The 19,086-nt window shown below is 43.0% G+C and overlaps 1 protein-coding gene across 1 annotated transcript; it reads right to left on the reverse strand.

The window, feature by feature from the left end:
• Window positions 1–363: 363 nt before the first annotated feature.
• On the reverse strand, window positions 364–11,885 carry fbxo18 (F-box DNA helicase 1). Its single transcript, XM_034526619.1, has 21 exons — window positions 11,487–11,885; window positions 10,818–10,985; window positions 10,025–10,620; window positions 9,664–9,800; window positions 8,953–9,100; window positions 8,690–8,871; window positions 8,516–8,590; window positions 8,259–8,350; window positions 7,695–7,863; window positions 7,060–7,279; window positions 6,867–6,954; window positions 6,672–6,767; window positions 6,414–6,550; window positions 5,177–5,273; window positions 4,923–5,089; window positions 4,775–4,838; window positions 4,455–4,649; window positions 2,743–2,856; window positions 2,447–2,553; window positions 969–1,103; window positions 364–827 (listed from the first exon to the last, which is right to left on the reverse strand). The coding sequence occupies exons 1-21, from the start codon at window positions 11,503–11,505 to the stop codon at window positions 669–671; spliced, it is 3,165 nt and encodes a 1,054-aa protein (XP_034382510.1). The 5' UTR covers window positions 11,506–11,885; the 3' UTR covers window positions 364–668.
• Between the last annotated feature and the right edge of the window lie 7,201 nt (window positions 11,886–19,086).

The raw sequence follows: 19,086 nt of genomic DNA on the forward strand, positions 1-19,086 counted from the left end.
AAAAAATGTTTTTAAATAATGTGGTTGCCAGCATTAAATACTTCCGGACAGACAAGTCACTCGTTTCCGTTACGTGAGCTGAAAGGCTCTTGGAGGTATTGGCCATTAGCCGAGACGCTGCTTGTTCCCACGAAGTGGATGCTAATAGGAAGCAGCTGTTTGGAAGGAAGATGCTAATAGGAAGCAGCTGTTTGGAAGGAAGATCTTGGGACAGAATAAATCCCACTGCCATCTGTCCAACTGCTACCACAGCACACGTGTACTCTCCTTCCATCAGCAGTAGACTGGTGTTCCAATGCAAGTTTGATCTTGTTAGTTACTTCAAAAAAAGTAAATTAAAAAACTAATCTTTTTGGATTTTTATTTATTTAACATTCAACACACAATCCTACAGTGCTCTCCAATGAAACCTCAGTCCTACTAATGGCCTCTGGGAGGTGTTTTAAAACAGGAATCTCAACTGGATATTACAACATCCGATTTCTTTTGGCTCACTTAAAAAGAGAAAACACACACACACACACACACACACACACGATTTTCAGTCCGTTTCAGTGTTATCAGCGAACACCTAGTGTTACATTATTGGCTATTAAAAGTCCTTTTACCCCATCAACGCAAAAAATGTTTTTTGTTGTTTACTTCGTAGTCCTTAAAGACGAGCGGCGCTAGAAAAGCTCCATGAGCATGGGTTGGTCGTGCTGGCCGAGTATTTGTGGCATTTCAGCCATCGAGAGCACGTCGTCTGTCATGAGGAAGGCCGTCGATCCGATGCGCGTCCACACGCATCTCTCGCACAAGGGGCCGCCGGCAGACACACCGTCGGACTGGACGAGGACACGAGAGGGAGAATTAAACATGAAAGTTATTGCAAGCAATGACTCAGATCAGTAAAAATGGATCCCTGTATATGTGTGTACGCATTAGACTACTAGCTAGTTATATCTTAGCGAGGAGTTGAGTCTTACACATTTCAGCTCCCGTTTGCACATGATGAACGCCGAGCCGGGCGTGGTGCAGTTGGGGCAGTGTGAGACGCAGCACGGGAGCGGATCACCAGCCGCCGCCAAGGTGCTGGGCATCTCCGACTTCAGGAAGTATTCCTGGAGACGACAGGAAGTTATTATCAAATTTGAGCAAAACGTTTGGGAGACCAGTTCTCGCAACCGTTTGAGAAGGTCTGGAGGCCAAGCAGCTGGGGGTGGGGATTGAATCTGGCATCTTTTAAATGGGCAAGTGTGGCTCAGTGGTAGAGCAGGGTCATCCTTCAACTAAAGGATTGGCGGTTCGATCCTCGGCCTCGCTAGTCCATGCTGATGTGCCCTTGGGCAAGACGCTTCACCCTGATTTGTCCTTTTACCATTTTATGCAGTAACTCCGTACCGAAAAAACACACATGACCGACACAGGAACAAGAAAAGAGAAGTCCAAACAGTTGAGTGCACACAAAGTCTGCTTCAGTTTGGTCCTTACTTCCCCATGTGACTTCAGCGAGTCCCGATTCACCACATCTGCTCTGTGGAATGTCATAAAGGGCTCCGACTGCGACCATGTGGTCATCTTTTGAGGCTTTTTTCTGGAGACTACATTTTGTAATCAGGAGCACCAGTGTCAGATATGCCCCCTGTTTTTATTTAATAACATGATTGTACATCATGCGAGACACCAAGAGGGAGCGAGAATTTGTGCGTGTGCCACGTCCACATCAACTAAAGGGTGCGCCAACTGCATTCATCGTGAGCTTAATATGGCGCACACAAACACACAGACTGTGTCGTGCAGGCCAAGGAATGCATTAATTCCTAGTAAAAAAAAGAGATGAGTCATCATTGGCAGACTCGTGCAGGGGAGGAGAGACCTTTGAAAGACAAAGTGCTTTACAGTAAAACAGTGAAAGGATTTGGAACACATCACCACATGGTCCCTTTACAGGAAAAGCCCATAAGACCTGACCACGCAAAGTATTATTGTGTTTGTTTAAAAGTAGCTTTATTTTACTTAATTAGTTTCTCTTAAAAAAAAGAAATAAAAAAACCCCAATTAAGATGGAGGAAAAACAAATAAGAACTAAATGTTGTGCTGGTGCTACAGAAATTTTCAGTAAGGAGCCTCCTCATAGAAAACTGGAGCGTGTGTGTGTGTGTGTGTGTGTGTGTGTGTGTGTGTGTGTGTGTGTGTGTGTGTGTGTGTGTGTGGACCATTGACAAAAGCACAGCAACGTCGTACTTCTCTTTAACACACAGCCACTAAGATCCTGACGCAGAATGATGGCACACTTTATTTCACAAGAGGAAAAACTGGCTGGTGACCAAAGAAGAAATGGAAATGAAAAAAACTGAATAAATATCTTGTGATTTAGTTTGAGTTGTCATGCGCAGACGTCACAGCATTCCAACAACACAAGCATGAACAGTGGCTGTGATCGGAGTGTGTCATTAAGTCTTACCCCAGCCACCGTGAGGATGCGGCGGATGGACTCGGTGATGATCAGAGAGCTCTTGGCACGAGTCACCGCCACATACAGCAGGTTCCACTCATCGTCCGGAATATTACCTGAGCAGAAATATAGATTTAAAATCTGCAATAGCTTCACATTGGTTCATATATTGGCCCTCCAACAGAACTAAACAGGAAAGCAACCCCAAAACTCAAGAGATATCAGACACACTTCCTCCGTGGAAAGTGTGTCTACCAAAGAACCTACAGTGTAAAATCTATGTAAAAAGGAAAAGAAAAACGTACAGAACGAGAAGCGCCGGTTGTTCTTTGAGGGGGGAATCTTGGCAAAGTCATCGGTGACCATCACGGTGTCGAACTCCAGACCTTTGGCCTTGTGCACAGTTCCCAGTATGAAGTCTGGAACAAAACAGTCACATGTTGCTACCGATGAGTGCATGATAAGAGTAGAAAGAAATACATATGAAATATATTGTTTTACAAGAAAATATAAATTTTTTAATGTACTGGTGAAAACAAGGGGAAATAAATAAAGTTATATATAACAAAACACACTAAAAAACACTTTAAAAAGGCAGAATTATACATTTTTCTTAATGTTTAAATTCCAATGAAAAGACCAGAACCAACAAATTAATTGATCTTACTAATTAGAATTGTGTGTTTAACCACAGCCGGCCGGCTCTTAATACTCTGTGCTCCAGAAACTATGACACCTGCTGCAGAAAATAGTGCCAGATAAATACACCATTCACTCCCCTCCAGTGTCCCACCCACCTTTTAGTAAATTGCTTTCTTTTTGTTTTTATGAAATTTGCGATCCGTTTTTATTAGAGCTGGGCAAAAGATGAACAAATTTAAATTGATTAATCGCATTATTTTTCTGTGATTAATCGCATTATGCGCAAAATTCAAGAATGAATTAAAAACTAGTGTATTGCACGCTTTTATTTTAAAGTAATGTTATCAGAACAATATAACAGGCACTCTGGGAGCAACAGCAAGTTAACATGAAGAATATAAAATCGGTTTAAAAAAAATTCTGAACAGGTCTAGCACAAAAAAACAACACACCTGTAATTTACTGTGCAGGGGACTTTTTAGTCTGTAAAGCCTCTGAAAAAATAAAGCAGTTACACTGACCCCGCCGCCATCTTTGTAGTCCGCTCCGTTTCATACAAATCAACGGTGCGTCTTGAGGCTCATACGCGCCGTCTTTCGTTGTGTTTCTAATGCTGCATTCACACAAATATTCGCAACGCGTTTGGTGTGATCGCAGCATGAGGACGGTCCTCAGACGGACATCTTCCTCTGCAGGAATCTGTCTGCAGTCCGCTGCTCTCCTCTTGGCCGAGGCAGTTGTTCATTGTTCCTGCGTTTGGTTTATCGACAGTTCTCCCGCACGCCGCAGTAGTCTCACGAAGTTTCGCCCCACTGGTTGTTTCAATGCTGCGTAACGCCTTTAAGACGTACTTCATGCTCATAGTCCTCCGGTGATAAGATAACTCCAGTTTACAGTGGTTACAAATAACTTTGCTTTTATTCTGGTAGAGATTTTAAATGAAAATGTCCATTTAAAAGTGCATTTCTCCATATTCTCGGTCAATGTGCGCAGCAGCATTAAGCCCTGCCAAATGCAAAAAGAAAAAAAAAAAGCGTTAACGCATGATGAAATTATTGTCGGCGTTAATGGATTACGTTAATAACGCGTTAACGTGCCCAGCCCTAGTTTTAAAAAAAATATTTTAATATATATATATATATATATATATATATATATATATATATATATATATATATATATATATATATATATATATATATATATACTACAGCATCACAATAAGAAAAGAAAAAAAGGTATATTAAACATACCATGATGGTATTCATTTGATTTATTTCATGATTTCACATCGCATTTTGGATGTTTGTCACGTGAATACTTTTGAGAGCAATAAGTCGTATGTGATAAGGAATTGATTAAAACCGGTTTGCACCTGCTTTGTGGAAATTCTCTTCGAAGCACCTTTCCAGCCGCTTCGCCAGCTCGGGGATGCGCTTTCCGTATTTCTCAACGATGTTGAGTTTGGCTTCCAGCTCCAAGTCCTCGGTCTGTTGGACGTACTTCTTCAAGGCACAGAAGGCATTCGGTTTTTTCTTGGCGAAGCAGCGGATCAACGGATCCCTGATGACTGAAGGAAGAGCAAATTCAACATTTATCTCAAAAGGGTCAGTATATAAAAGAAGAAAAAAAAAGTACGGGTTATAATATTCTGAAACAGAGATAATTTCTAGTAAACATTTGTATGAATCTCACATTGTGCCCCCTCCATCAGCTGCCAGATGTCCAGGATCCGGTTCAGGCCGATACCGTTGACACCCTGAAGGGAAAGACGGACCTGTGAGTGCCCGATAAACTCTGCTTGCCATTACTTCCCTCATCGTGCCGGTCAGTATGTACTCACTCCGATGAAGTGGATCCGGCACTGCGGGTTGGTGTCGGTGAGCCGGACGGCTTCGCTGAAAACACTGATGTTGCACCTCGACAGGATGGCCGTCTTCCCCGGGCAAAGACTGACGCCCGCCTTCAGAGCCGCTCCGACGTCGTCCGCAGTCTCGTCACACACACCGCCTGTGCAACGGACGTGCAGCGTCAACTTTTGAAGAACCCGACGCGTTCCCAAGCCAAACGCCATGTTTTGAAGTGTGCGGCGGTTACCTCTTTGCTTCCCTCCCACGAGAATCTTCTGCACTCCCTTGCACACTTCGAGGATGGTGGCGCCCACGTAGGCGATCTCGGCACCGAACCGGAAGCTCTGAACAGACACATCAGTGGCGTGCGGGTTCATTTTTCTGATTCACACTGAACTGCTGAGAGTCACAACAATTGTATACACTACATTCAGAATATTAATAAAACAACTATTTGCTATGTAACGATACAGTGGGTACTGGCGTCCCGAGTAGAGAATGAAGTCACACTCTTCCCCGTTTATGTGGTAAGACCTTATTAGGTTATCAGGACCACTTTAAGCTTCATGCTGTGTTATGCCGCAATTACAGGAGAGAGAAGGCTGAGCCTACTTCAGATTTAAATGTGCATGATGTATGTTCTAATTTGATCAATTTATGACAGATTTTGACAAACATTCATGGCCAGAATGTTAGCACGCCTCTTTTCGAATCTTTTGTGTGCTATATACAGACAGTATTGTAGACATTTATTTTGATAATGTTATATTCTCATATAATTAAATAGCGGAGACTGCCATATGTGACTCGCGTTTCATGCAGCAGATATCATGCATGCATATCCTCTTTTCTTTTCTGTCTTCGAAAGTGTTCCACTACAAAAGGAGAACAGACAGGAAGTCTCAATACACATCCCAAGATACAAATGCATAATCTCCTCACCCAATGCATGTCTGCCCAACCATGTGCTCACTCTCTATATAGTCTCACTCTTTAAATTATTATACAGTATTTCATAGAGAAGTTCAGTTGTACAATAGTCATAATTTCACCTTTAAACAGCAGGAAAGATACATTTTCACCACAATAACCATAATCATTGTTTTCAAATATTGTTATTTAAAAATAGATTTGCAAAGCCTTTTTTAATTGTGTTGATTTGCCAATCAAAATAATAATCATCTCATTCTCTATATTGTAGGTATGTATGTGGACTTTAGAAATGTTTAGGAATTTCAGTATATATTTTGTTTGTTTCTACTATTAGACTATTCTAATATTCTACTATTATAATGTTGATGAGAAGCACATTTTCTCAATGCACTCTCAACCAACCCTCATCATTATGTCACTGATATTTCTGGCATATTATGTCGCAGCAGCCGTATCAGTTATGGTATGTTTTGTTCATACGATTCCAGTGAGTGGCTCCCCCCTGTGGAGCCGTAGTGCAAGTATGCTGCCGTGTGCGTGCTTGTGTCTACCTGCGTCAGGTAGAAGATGTGTGTGTGGTCAACGGTGTTGAGTGCATTGACGGCTCCTCTGAAGGTGTAGATCTGCTGATGAGGATCTCCGACCAGGATTTTCCCACATCTCTGTGACAGAAGCACATCCAAGATGACTGAGGAAGGGAGAGAGAGAGAGAGAGAAGAAAGATGCCATCACAAAGTTGAACACAATAAATAAAAAAAACGACTTTTCCCACAATCCTTGGACTATGTAAACGGGTACGGCATCGTTACCCGGAGTGCAGTCCTGGGCCTCGTCAATGAAAAGGACGTCGTATTTGTGGGACAAGCAGGGCTTGGGGACTTGGAGCTGCCATAACTTCAGGTAACCTGAGGAGGAAAGGTTTTGTTGACCACCTGTGCAACATCCCCCCCCAATATTGGAACAGAAGCACTGAAATCCATTTAACTCATTTGCAGTTGGCATACCATCGTGGGTCATGTAGTAGGCGTCGATTTTGGTTTCATTGAGTTCGCTCATTTTGCTCCAGATCTTCTGCGCTTCAAGCGCAATAAGCTTGGATTGCACAAGAAAAGAAAAAAGAAATACATGGTTTCAATGTGACCTTTGCAGTGCTCCCGCTCTTGCTCATCACTAAAGTGGTCTTCTGCCGCTACATACCTCCCTGTCAGGCTTCAGTATAATGTCCGTCTCTCTGCGCTCGTCCTTGCGGAAGTGGGGAACGTGTTCGAGGGAGATGACCTCGTCCGGTGAAGCCATGAAGGCGTTGAGAGTCGAGGTGACCACCTTGGCCCTGGCGTAGCCGCCGCGGCCATGTGGCAGAACAGAGCTGATGGCGAATGGCTTCAAGTTACTGGTCAGCTTCCGACGAAAATGGTACCTGTGGTTTTACAATTGAAAGACACAAAACAAAAGTTACCACAGACATTTAAAACAAGTCACGGTGATTCAACAGATAAACAAACAGATGTCAACATGGACGGTTTGGTGGGAAGAATTCAGTGGACTTGAGCTTTTAATGCTTAACTGATGACTCGCATTCTGAACATTTTCCTCATATGTGTAATTTGGGAAGTTTGTCAGTATCATGTTTAAATCATCTAATTATAATGTATAGCTAAAACTAGACAATGACGTCAAAAGTATCAGTCATCAAAAATGATGGTGCTTAGAAATATTATTACATAATTGGCGTACAAAATACACGAGGGATCAAACTTAATATGGAAAAGTAAAAAACGGTGCCACCGTCTGCATTCATGAACACACAGAGCATCCAAGGGGAGACTCCTCACCTCCTCCCAACGTCGGCGAAGGCCAACGAGTGGACGGTCTTGCAGGCCACGTTGCTGGGGAAACGGCGCTGCGCCTCACTGGCCACTGACTTGTTGAAGGCAACATACAGGAAGCGGAGGTGTGGCCGCTGCTCGGCGTACTTCACCAACGCGGTCGTCTTCCCTGTACCTGTGGCGGACAAAACGCGGACCGTTAAGCTACGACGCCACTGGCCTCTGACACCTGACACGGCAACACTGGCACAAAACTGATTTGTTGTTCTCAACCGTTTTAAAAAAACGTTCTTGCAACATGCATTTAAAAAGAAACAATGACTCAAATTTCAGATACGATAGGTTTCACAATTATTCACTAAATCTATTTTTCCATCAAGAGCCGACATGTAACCCAAAGATAGAGTAACAGTAAACACTGAAAGTTCCGTGAGTGAAAACCTAGTTGGCAATAAACAGATCCGATTGGTTGTTTTAACGCAACATATTTAATCATTTGATTTTTGTGAATTCTTAACCAAGTAAAACTATTTAGTAGAATGTGGACGGTCATGGTTTCTGCCACTGTACCTGCAAACGCCACGATCTTGACCACATGGTCCACCTGGACGTCGTGGCTGAGGATCTGCTGCTGTTCTCCTGTGAGCTGAATCTGAGGCCGCCTAGCAGAAACACACACACACACACACACACACACACACACACACACACACACACACACGGTGACTGTTAAAAGGGTAAAACTCCGATCTCCACCACTACCAGTCCACTTCCTGTTGGCATATTTTTCATGCACATCAGTGACACAAATGCATTTTGGTCCTTACTGATTCTGACTGGAGTGCACAGAAAAGGGTCCATTCGCCATCAAGTGAAGTATGTAGTAGATGTTGTAATGCAACCTGGAGAGACAAGAACATTTTATTATAATAATGAAATCACGAGGATGCCAACGAGGAACATGTTGAGAATTAAAAGCCGCCGACACCTGCAGCTCTTACCGGCTACTAATCTTGATGTTGCTCCTCTTTAAGGCGAGAAACATTGTGGCCATGTGGCTGAGGTACTCGGTGATGGCTGTGTTCGACAGGCAGCCGGTGAGCAGAGACACCAAAGCCTGCACGTCACCGACGCCCTCACTCAGGATCAATATGACCGTCATGGCCGCGTACGGGTTGGGACCCTGAAGATTGGACGCAAATGATGTGAACAGAATGTTCTACTTGCAATTACCAGAGGACCTTTGTGTATTTGTGAATCATACCTCATTCCCAAGGTTGTACAACTTCTGAATATCAGGAATACGTAATCTGATGGAGGCTTCGGCCTGAGGAAAAAGGCGATGTTTCTTGACACGCTCCAGAACGTCCTCCGGCCTCGCCCGCTCTCCGGCCGTATGCTGGGACATTAAACTGACCAAAAAACAGAGACGGTTTAAATATCTATGCACGCTGTCCTTCCCATACTTTTGTTATTTCTCATTTAATATAATCAGATCAATGAAGCTCTGATCCACAAAGACACCAAGATCAGAATTTAGGTTTAAATTCCAAAGAAACTAATGACTGGAGTTGTCCGGACATTACTCGAGCCAAAAATGTTGTTGCTATAAATTGTTAGCTCAGTTGGAGCGCTCACTTTGGTGGTTTTAATGTGACCAGTTCAATATTTGTCTTCCCAGTCAAAATCCAAGCCAGTGATGCACCGGTGGATAGATTTTACAGCGACTACAACAGTGGACAGACTTTAGGTCATATCACTAAAGTAGATTTTAGTGCTAGTTAACAAGCTGAAAACAAAGACTAATTGAACGGAGGGGCAATTAGTGCAATACATTTAGGCAATTACATGTTAGGCAATTACATTAGGCAATTACATGCAATACATTTAGTTGAATTCTAGAATGGGTCATTCAGTCTACAAAGAATGATGCATGTGGTGTTGCATAAATGTCCCTTAGTAAATTCAGACTTACATAACAAGGTATCGTATGCTGTGCTGTGATGATGCTGGATCTGTGATGCCGCTGTTCCTCAGGGTGGAGCAGATCTCCCGCACCGTTTCCTTCTCCCTCATCATGTAGCGGAAGTATTTTTTCTTGAAGGGAACGAACTGCACGATGGAACACAAACGCACAACATCAAAACATTTTGTGAGCTTTAAGACACGATTACGGCAATGTCCAACCACAAGACACGGATAAATTATTCTATTCTTTTATAAATAGAGAAACTTGCTTAAAAAGCCATTTCTCCAGCAACTACACACTTGTGTTACTTAACTACTTAACCTCCCCCCCTGTTAATATGCAACTTAATGTAATTCTGTGGTTTCACCTTTGTGTCCTGGACGATGTTCCTCCAGTGATGGCAGACACGGCTGACACTGCGGTAGAGGTCCTGGGCCAGGACGAGGCACAGTATTTGCCTCAGCACCTCCTCTGGAAGATCATCCATGCAGCCCTGGGGCTCAAGCAAGACTTTCCTGCTACCCAGGAGCCCATAGTGGGTGTCAGGCAGGGCCTCCACTTCGTCTTCCATGTCATGAAGGTCACATCGGTCAAATTCATCATCTCCAAACATCTCTGCTGTAATTCCCTCCAGATGATCCACAGCGTCGTCGTCCTCCTCCTCCTTTGGCACCAACTCTGCAGCTAAAAGGCTTACATCGTCAACCTCCTCCTCCTCTTCTTCTTCAGGGTTTGCTGCCAACGGGGCAGCTAACAGGCTGACATCGTTGTCATCCTCCTCCTCCTCCTCCTCCTTCATAACCCCCGGCTCTTCATCAGGAAAAAGCTTTCCGTTGAGTCTATTTGTTCGTGTGGACGAGCCGGGCTGGGGGGATTTGTGCGGACTGCAACTGATGACTCCTGTCACAGAGAAGAAGTTGTCGATGCCCTTCTGTTGCCCGGCGGGACTTCCTGAGGCAGATGCTGACATGCGAGAGAGAAAGAAAAAATATTTAAAGTGTGACAACTTTATGACTTTCTACCTGGTGAAGACAAAATGTGAGAGTACAAGGGGCAAGAAAAAAAAAAAATATATATATATATATATATATATTCCCCCACCCATCTATTTTTAACGTTACTTAAAGTACACTTTTGTCAAAACATTTGGAGCAGATTACCACACTTCCGTCGTTTGGTGGGTGTCCTGGGATACAGCCCCCGTTTGGGGTTGCGAGTGACCGGCAGGTGGTTGACGGTGTGGGGTTGGGTGAGGGTATTAGAGCCCTCTGCACTTTGCCCCAAGTCGTCACACTCCCCTGCGTTTAGGTGCCTCCTTTTGGCTTTTCCTAGAGAAACGACAACAGCAAACAACACTCAGTGACTATAGCACGACACGAACCACCGGATTAGGATTTTCCTTATGCAATGCAGCCATTCTTCAGTCTTCCTATCTGACATTTAATGGTCAGGGCTCAATCTTTAAAGTGCTACGGAAAGCCCAATAAGCCAGTTCCGTAATGTACATTAACATCGGTGCTCCCTTCTGAACTTCTTTAACCATTGAGCAACCATTTAAGAAAGTGAAATCCACTACAACCCTTATCAGATAAGTGTGGAAATTATGAGCCATGTTTTAATATTAGCACCAAATACCTTTGCACCCTTAACAATTAAAAAAGAAAGCACCGAGTTTGTCCTTTTATGGCTATGACAATTGTCAAGTAAGCTAGCTAGTGTCGGACTGACTTCACTAAATACACTAATCTAGATGACACGAAGGGAAAGTGGGAACATGCATGGAGTTTGTTTAGTGAGTTAGCAGTTAGCTCACTAACTTAAGAACTTACCCTTAACAGCCACTTCCATTATCGTGTGCAGCGCATCCGTCTCTTAGTCACAGAACTGCGGGACGAGCGTTACGGACTGACTTTCCAAAATAAAACTTGTTTCAAGTCGCCGCTGTCGCTTTACAGAACAGAATCAAACAGTGCTCACGCGTGCTAACGCGTATTAGACCTGAGTAACACCCTGAATAACGAGCGTTGCAAGCATGCTAGGCTAACACTACTGTTACACACTTCACTTGCTAACGGCCACGTCCATTTTTATAGTATTTGTGCCTTGAGAAAAAGCTTCGAAGTTAGCAGCCAACCGTAAGTTATCGGCGGCTCTCAACTGTTTATGTTTTCCACGAAGCCACGCGATTGGTAGGTGTATGCGGAGTTGCGCACGCACTACGGAACTTCCGTCCATCTCGCGGGAGCGCATGCGCACAGGGTGAAGCTAAATTTACAGAAAATACCAAACATTTGAATGATTCATTACATTACATGTCATTTAGCTGCCGCTTTTATCCAAAGCGGCTTAAAACAAGTGCATTAAACCATGAGTCTAAACTCAGAACAACAAGAATCAAGCAAGTACAATTTCTTCAATAAAGTTAAACTACAAAGTGCTATCAGAAAGAGACATTTAAGTGCTACTAAAGTGCGAGATGAGATGTGAGATGACCAGAGCCTGGACCAGAACCTGTGCCACCTTCTGAGTGAGAAGAGGTCGTATTCTCCTGATGTTGTACAGCATATACCTACAGGAGCGTGTTATTGCGGTAATGTTGGCAGTCAGGGAGAGTTGACTGTCACTCCGAGGTTCCTGGCAGTCGGAGTTGGAGCCAACACTGAGTTGTTGAAGGTAATAGACAGGTCGTGGGTGGGAGAGCCTTTTCCTGGAAGGAAGAGAAGTTCAGTCTTGTCCGGGTTAATTTTCAGGTGGTGTGCGGACATCCACTGAGAGATGTCGGTCAGACAGGCAGAGATTCGTGCTGCTACCTGTGTTTCTGATTGGGGAAACAAGAGGATCAATTGGGTGTCGTCAGCGTAGCTGTGGTAGGTGAAGCCATGCGAGCGAATGACAGAGCTGAGAGAGTTGGTGTACAGAGAGAAGAGAAAAGGACCCAGGACTGAACCCTGAGGGACCCCAGTAGTCAGAGGACAAGGCTCAGACACAGATCCTCTCCAGGTTACCCGGTAAGTGTGGTCGGTGAGGTAGGATGAGAAGAGGGAGAGCGCGGTGCCTGAGATACCCAGGTCCTGGAGGGAGGAAATAAGGATCTGGTGGTTCACTGTGTCAAAGGCAGCGGAAAGGTCTAGAAGGATAAGGACAGAGGAGAGAGAGGCTGCTCTAGCAGTGTGAAGCTGCTCAGAGACAGCAAGGAGGGCAGTCTCTGTTGAGTGGCCATGAATCCAGACTGGTGAGGGTCTAGAAGGTTGTTACTGTGGAGATAGGAGGAGACTTGGTTAAAGATAGCTCGCTCTAGAGTTTTGGAAAGGAGGGTGAGGAGGGAGTCTGTAGTTGTTGACTTCAGACGGGTCGAGAGTGGGTTTCTTCAGGAGAGGGTTGACTCTTGCCTCCTTCAGAGAGTTAGGGAAACAGCCGGTTGAGAGGGAGGTCTTAATAAGATGGGTGAGAAAGGGAAGAAAGTCAGGAGCAATAGACTGGAGAATGTGAGACGGGATGGGGTCAAGGGGGCAGGTGGTTGGGCGGGCAGAGGTTACCAAGGTAAGAACTTAATTGGAAGAGAGGGGGATAAAAGAGGAAAACGAGGAGGAAGAAGATGAAGTTACTGGAGGTGTAGTTATAGAAGATGGATTAGTAAATGAGGAGCGTAAGTCGTCTATCTTTTTTGTGAAGTAGTCAACAAAGTGGCGTGGTAGAAGGGTGGAGGGAGGGGTGGACCAGGGGGGTCAAGGAGGTTGGAAAAGTACTTTTTGGGGTTAGAAAAAGAGGATTCGATTCGGGATTGGTAGAACAGACTTTTGGCTGCAGAGATAGAGGCAGAGAAGGAGGAGAGAAGAGATTGATAGGCGAGCAGGTCGTCGGCGGGTTTGGATTTTCGCCATTTCCTTTCTGATGCTCGCATAGTGGCTCTCTTGGCAAGGACTTGCGGACCTTTCGAGTCGTAAGAGGACAGAGAGAATCAAGAGAGGACGATAGCGTAGAGAGGATAGTGTCAGTGGCAGAGTTAGGCTGCATGAGTGAGAAGGAGTCATTTGAAGGGAGGGCTGACAGAACAGACGAGGCCAGAGAGGGTGAGAGGGTGCGGATGTTGCGACGGACAGGTGCAGAGTCCGTTGTGGGAGGGTTGTCAGTTCCAAAGAGTGGGAGAGAGTAAGAGATTCCTACGGAGTACAGATTTAAAACGATATTAACTTATTTGTGTGGCTCATCAATGATTATAATTAATAGAACATATATCGCTTATGAATATTTTGCACCTCTATTCATGGTGTTACGGTACGGAGGCTTGTATGGCCCTAAAGCAGGGAGATAGACCCTTATTTAAGCAATGTTTTGTCCAATTTGATATAACAAGTCAAAAACAACATTATTTTGGACATTATATTAAATAATATTTTAATAACATATGAAGTTACACTACTGTACTGTTTTTAATTGAAAGTCAGCTCAAATTCAGTGATTATATTCATAATTTCACAATATTATGTGTGTGAGGCTGTGTCGATAAAGCCTCTCAGCGTTGAGATATCGCTGATGTCATGCCGTTGAATCAGAAACTATGGAGGATAAATTGATAGTCTGGAAGTCGCCGTAATCCAGTTCCTGGAGAAGCTGTACGTGTGCGGCTACGGATTTAATATATAATATTAATATCAGGAACCAGACACGAGGGCGTTTGATGTTCCGAGGTTTGTGGGACTTCCACAACAATAATAATAATAATGCATTTAATTTATATAGCACTTTTCGTGATACTCAAAGACACTTTACATAACATAATTATAACATCCTAAAAGCTAAAAAAAATAAGAATAACTAAAATTACTGTTATCATATACTGGGGGTTAAAAGATCAGGACTCTCAGTAGCTCGTTGTGAGTTCGTACCAGGATCTCCGTGGAGGTAATCACGCTTCCCCTTGTGTCTTTGTCGCTGTACTCTTCCGTGTGGATTATCTCTGTGGTCATTTCGAGTGGATTATTTTCTGTTCAACATTCAAGTGGATTACCTGGTGAGAGCTTTTTTCCCTTCCCCTGGATTACAAGCGAGTTTTTGGTTTTGTTGGGTTTGATGTTCAATCACCCGTGGAATAAGGGGACACTTTGTGTTTTTTCCAAGTGATTTATAAACTACGCCGTGTGTTCGGCTAAACTGAGTTTTGCCTGTTGTCGTGCGCTTGGGGTCAGAGACGAACCATAACAACAACAACATACTCCATGTCACAGCAAAATATATCCATTTAGGATATACCGTGACTTCAAGATATTGGCATAAATATGTGCATTGGCATACATATTCTAAGTTGCTGATCCCCAAAAATAACATTGGAAACCCTTAACAGAGGCAGACAGCCTCCAATCTACAGGACATTTGATGTCGAGTGGAGTCTTTCACCACGGATGTAACTTATGCAATTGATCAGTGCTGAAAAGATTGATCAATAAGACAATCAACAGAAATACTGTTTTTGATCATCTATTCACAATCATGGACACTTGCTGGTTCCCTCTTTGTGTGCTGTTTCTCTGCATTATATAATTAAGTGTTATTTAGGTTCTGGACTATAGCTCTGTTGAGTTGTAGTGGATTTTATATATATTTGCACATGTAGATAAGAGAAGTTTATGTTTTAAATTAATACATAAAGAAAGATATGATAATTAATTTGGGATATTATGAGGAATATTCTGGAGGAATGTATTATGAAACATAAGAGAGGATCACTGTTTTATTATTCGGTTTTAATGACAAATGTAATGATTAACTGTATGATGCATGAGAATGAATGAATGTTTTATTGTTTAGACAATAGTTAAAATAGATGCCGATTGAAACCGAATGTGTTGCTTTTATTCTGAAGGCAGGATAGTGGGTTTTATTCTGAAGGGGAACTTCTTGTCCTTGACCGGAAGTGTGAGCTTTGACCTCGCCAGCTTATCAATTGGCTTAGCGAACAAAACTGCGGCATTCCTTTGAACTGACCAATATAACTAACCTTTAGGTGTGAATTCATTTGCATGACCATACTAACGACCGAGCATTTGTTCTGGGGAGACATGGTTCTACTGGTCTGGAGACTCGAGACAGCCCCTGGGAGCTCCAGTCCGTCTGTGGAGAGTTCCTCCTTTCTGGCCCCACGATCATGAACGCTACATGAGTATTATCTTTGCCATTAAATATTGTTAAACTTTAACTCATTGAATCCTGAATTTCCTGCGGCCACGGGACCCGGAGTTCTGAACACAAATCTTACAGCTCAGACAAAGTAAACTTCCTAAAGAAGTCAGCTCGAGGAAATTGGGATGATTTATAGACCTATGGATATAAAAAAAAAAATGTATACAAGTTATCTGTGGAACCAAAACAAAGTGCGACAGAGCATCACGAAACTGGTGAGGAACCAATTGATAAGTTGTGTAAGATCCAGAAGACTGACCCTGGCCCGAAAACGGGGAACATATGAAGATACATGGATTTTGCATTAATTAAGATACTCAGACCTTAATGTTATTTACTTTGGTGGTTTTACTCGAATAGCTCTCAACACGAGTGATAAGAAACCCAAACGGTGGTGAGATGAGCGTACCTGCAGGTGGTTGGAGGGTCTGAGCAGCACATGGGTCACCAGGTCGCTGTGTCCCCGCAGGTCGTGCACGCTACAGTCAAGCCAGGGCGTAGGTTTGGTCTCAGCAATGGTAGGGACACTAGATATTAGAACATTTAAAATAAATCTATCATTTTAATTAGACAGGGCCTTGCCTCCTGCTGTGTTTTAGCCATTGCACGTCGTATTTGGGTGTGAACTGGCGTTTTCTCCAATGCATTTGTTGCTACAGCATGATGGTGTGCTTTACTCTCTTGATGGCGATTAAAACTTCCAATGGCATTTTTCCAATTACTAAAACCATTTAAGTAGAAATCTGGGACTTTTTTATGGTGTATGCTTTGACACACTCAAAACAAAGTACCTTTTTCAATGTAAGACCTCACCTGAAGCCCTGATGGTCCAGCTGCTGCTTCCTCAGTTTCTGAGGTTCCTGAATGCATCTCAAAAGGATGCAGGTTTGCACTGTGTGGGTAGTTAGCCTGCTAACGTTACTAGCTAACCCTAACTAACAACGACCGGGGCTTCTTGGTAGCTACTTAACCTCTGGCTGGTGAACAAACTTCGGATATCTCTTTTCTTTTTTGGTGGCATTTTCCTATCTACAAAGCACAACAGGGTCAACAATATCAAACGAAATACTAATATGAGGCTTTATTATTTCCTGGCGTATTTAGTAAGTAGCTTATCGTGACTACTGTCAGTTACGATTCACGGAGTGAGTGGCCCCGACTCCGACTGCCAGGAACCTCGGTGTGACACTCGACAGTCAACTCTCCCTGACTGCCAACAACACCGCAACAACACGCTCCTGTAGACCTAAACTGGACAAATAAAATATTAATAACTAGTGTGAATCATATACAAATATATATTTGACAAATGTGGGGACATAATTAATACTTCTCTCTTTCTGTATTGCTCAATCTCACGCAAGCACGTACGTCAATGCCATGGTAACCGGACCGAGGTATTTAAGGGCCGCGGACGTTCTGATTCGTCCCTTTGCACTTAACCTGAGCGGAACCCTGAGAACCGGAACCTGGGAAGGAAAACTCGTTGACTTTTGAACTGTTTGAGCCTTTTTGCTGGAAACGAAACTTGTTGGCGAACAGAACTACGAGATCACGAATATCGAGAGCATCAGAGACCCGGAGAAAGGCCTCCGAACGACTCCAGACCGAGAACGAGCCCCTGCTGAAGGGACCGGGCTGTGAGTTGGACCGTTACTGTGCAGGTAAGACCATTTTTATGTTTAATTTATCATTGTTATTATTAATGTATCCCATTAAACCCTTAAAAGTGTTCTCAGTTTAGAAATCAGTGAAACTTTTTGAGTTTTAAGGTCATTTGGGGAAACAATATATTTTGTCAGTCAATGATTTCTCCTGTAAAATGATATCTGAGCGGCATAATGTGTTGACAATTAGCGTAGAGGTTCGAAACCCTGTTGTTTTGGTTTGAAGGCATCAAAACGTCGACATTTAATATTGAAATTAGAGAAAAAAGATGGCGCCTGAACCATATTTATAGAATTCTAAAATCACATATGTAAATAGTGCACCATGGGTTGATAGTGACTGACTGAGACAGAGACAGTGGCTGACAGTGACTGACTGGCTGACTGACTGTGTAAGAGACACTGATTGACAGTGACTGACTGAGACAGTGACTGACTGACTGACGGAGACAGTGACTGACTGACTGACTGAGGAAGAGACACTGATCTGTCCTGGATATGACATTAAACTATACCCTGTCCTGGACAAGACATAAATGGTCCTAGGGGGGTAGGGCTTGCACCCCGACCCCTTGAAAGTTACCTTTCAACAAAAACCCGAAGAAAACAAATGAACCCGTTCCGGGGTAGCACTCCCACCGCAGCCTGTCGTCGTCGGGCTGCGCGACACCTGAAGGCGATGGGGCAAAGCTCGCCTCCGGACTGACTGACAGAGAAATTAAAGTTAAAGTAGTAGAATATTATGAATATCATTATTTCTTTATATCATTATTTCTTCCTAGCTGACTTTAACTTTGATTTTCTCAAAAAACATACAGTAAAATGTCATGTATATATATAACCATGGACATAGCAGAGGTCCTCCTGAATAACAATCCAGTGCCATTTTCATATACACTTTTAAGGATCTGCTTTTAAAAAATATCAAATATTAGAATATTATGAATGTCATTATTTCTTTCTAGTTGACTTTAACTTTGATTTTCTGAAAAACTGCAGTAATAACTCATGAAACTCACCATGGACATAGCAGAGGTCCTCCTGAATAACAATCCAGTGTCTTTTGTATATACACATTTAAGGATCTGCTTTAAGAAAAAAAGAATATTGGGGAATTATGAACATCATTATTTCTTGTTACCTAATGTAGACTTTGATTTTTTCAAAAACTGTACCTTTTAAAGATATGCTTTAATAACAGTTCAAATATTGTGAAATTAAGAATATAACCATTGAATTTGAGCTGACTTTCAATAAAAAACAGTACTCTAGTGTAACTTCACATGTTGTTATAATATTATTTCATATAATGTCCAAAAATAATGTTGTTTCTGACTTGGAGAAATTATTGCTGAGAAATGGGTCTCTCGTCTTGCTTTTTGGGCCGAACAAGCCTCCGTACGGTAACACCATGAATAGAGGTGCGGCTCACATGACCGCAGTGTCTGATATGTACAAGATTTCTTGACATAATCATGCAATATCTCTGAGGGAGAAATCTTTTCTGTTGTGTTTTTACGCATTTCCGACAGTTATTTTGAGGTTTTTAAATGTCGACAAATGTGGCAGTCGAATCAAAGTATGT

Source organism: Cyclopterus lumpus, chromosome 23, assembly GCF_009769545.1.
Source record: "Cyclopterus lumpus isolate fCycLum1 chromosome 23, fCycLum1.pri, whole genome shotgun sequence".
Classification (NCBI taxonomy): Eukaryota; Metazoa; Chordata; class Actinopteri; order Perciformes; family Cyclopteridae; genus Cyclopterus; species Cyclopterus lumpus.

What these genes read in the sequence shown, in the direction of transcription:
- fbxo18 (XM_034526619.1), bottom strand. An exon ending in GCCGGATCCACTTCATCGGA is followed by an intron (nt 4,839 to 4,922) that starts GTGAGTACATAC and finishes CTTTCCCTTCAG; the next exon opens with GGTGTCAACGGTATCGGCCT. An exon ending in GCTGATGGAGGGGGCACAAT is followed by an intron (nt 4,650 to 4,774) that starts GTGAGATTCATA and finishes CTCTTCCTTCAG; the next exon opens with TCATCAGGGATCCGTTGATC.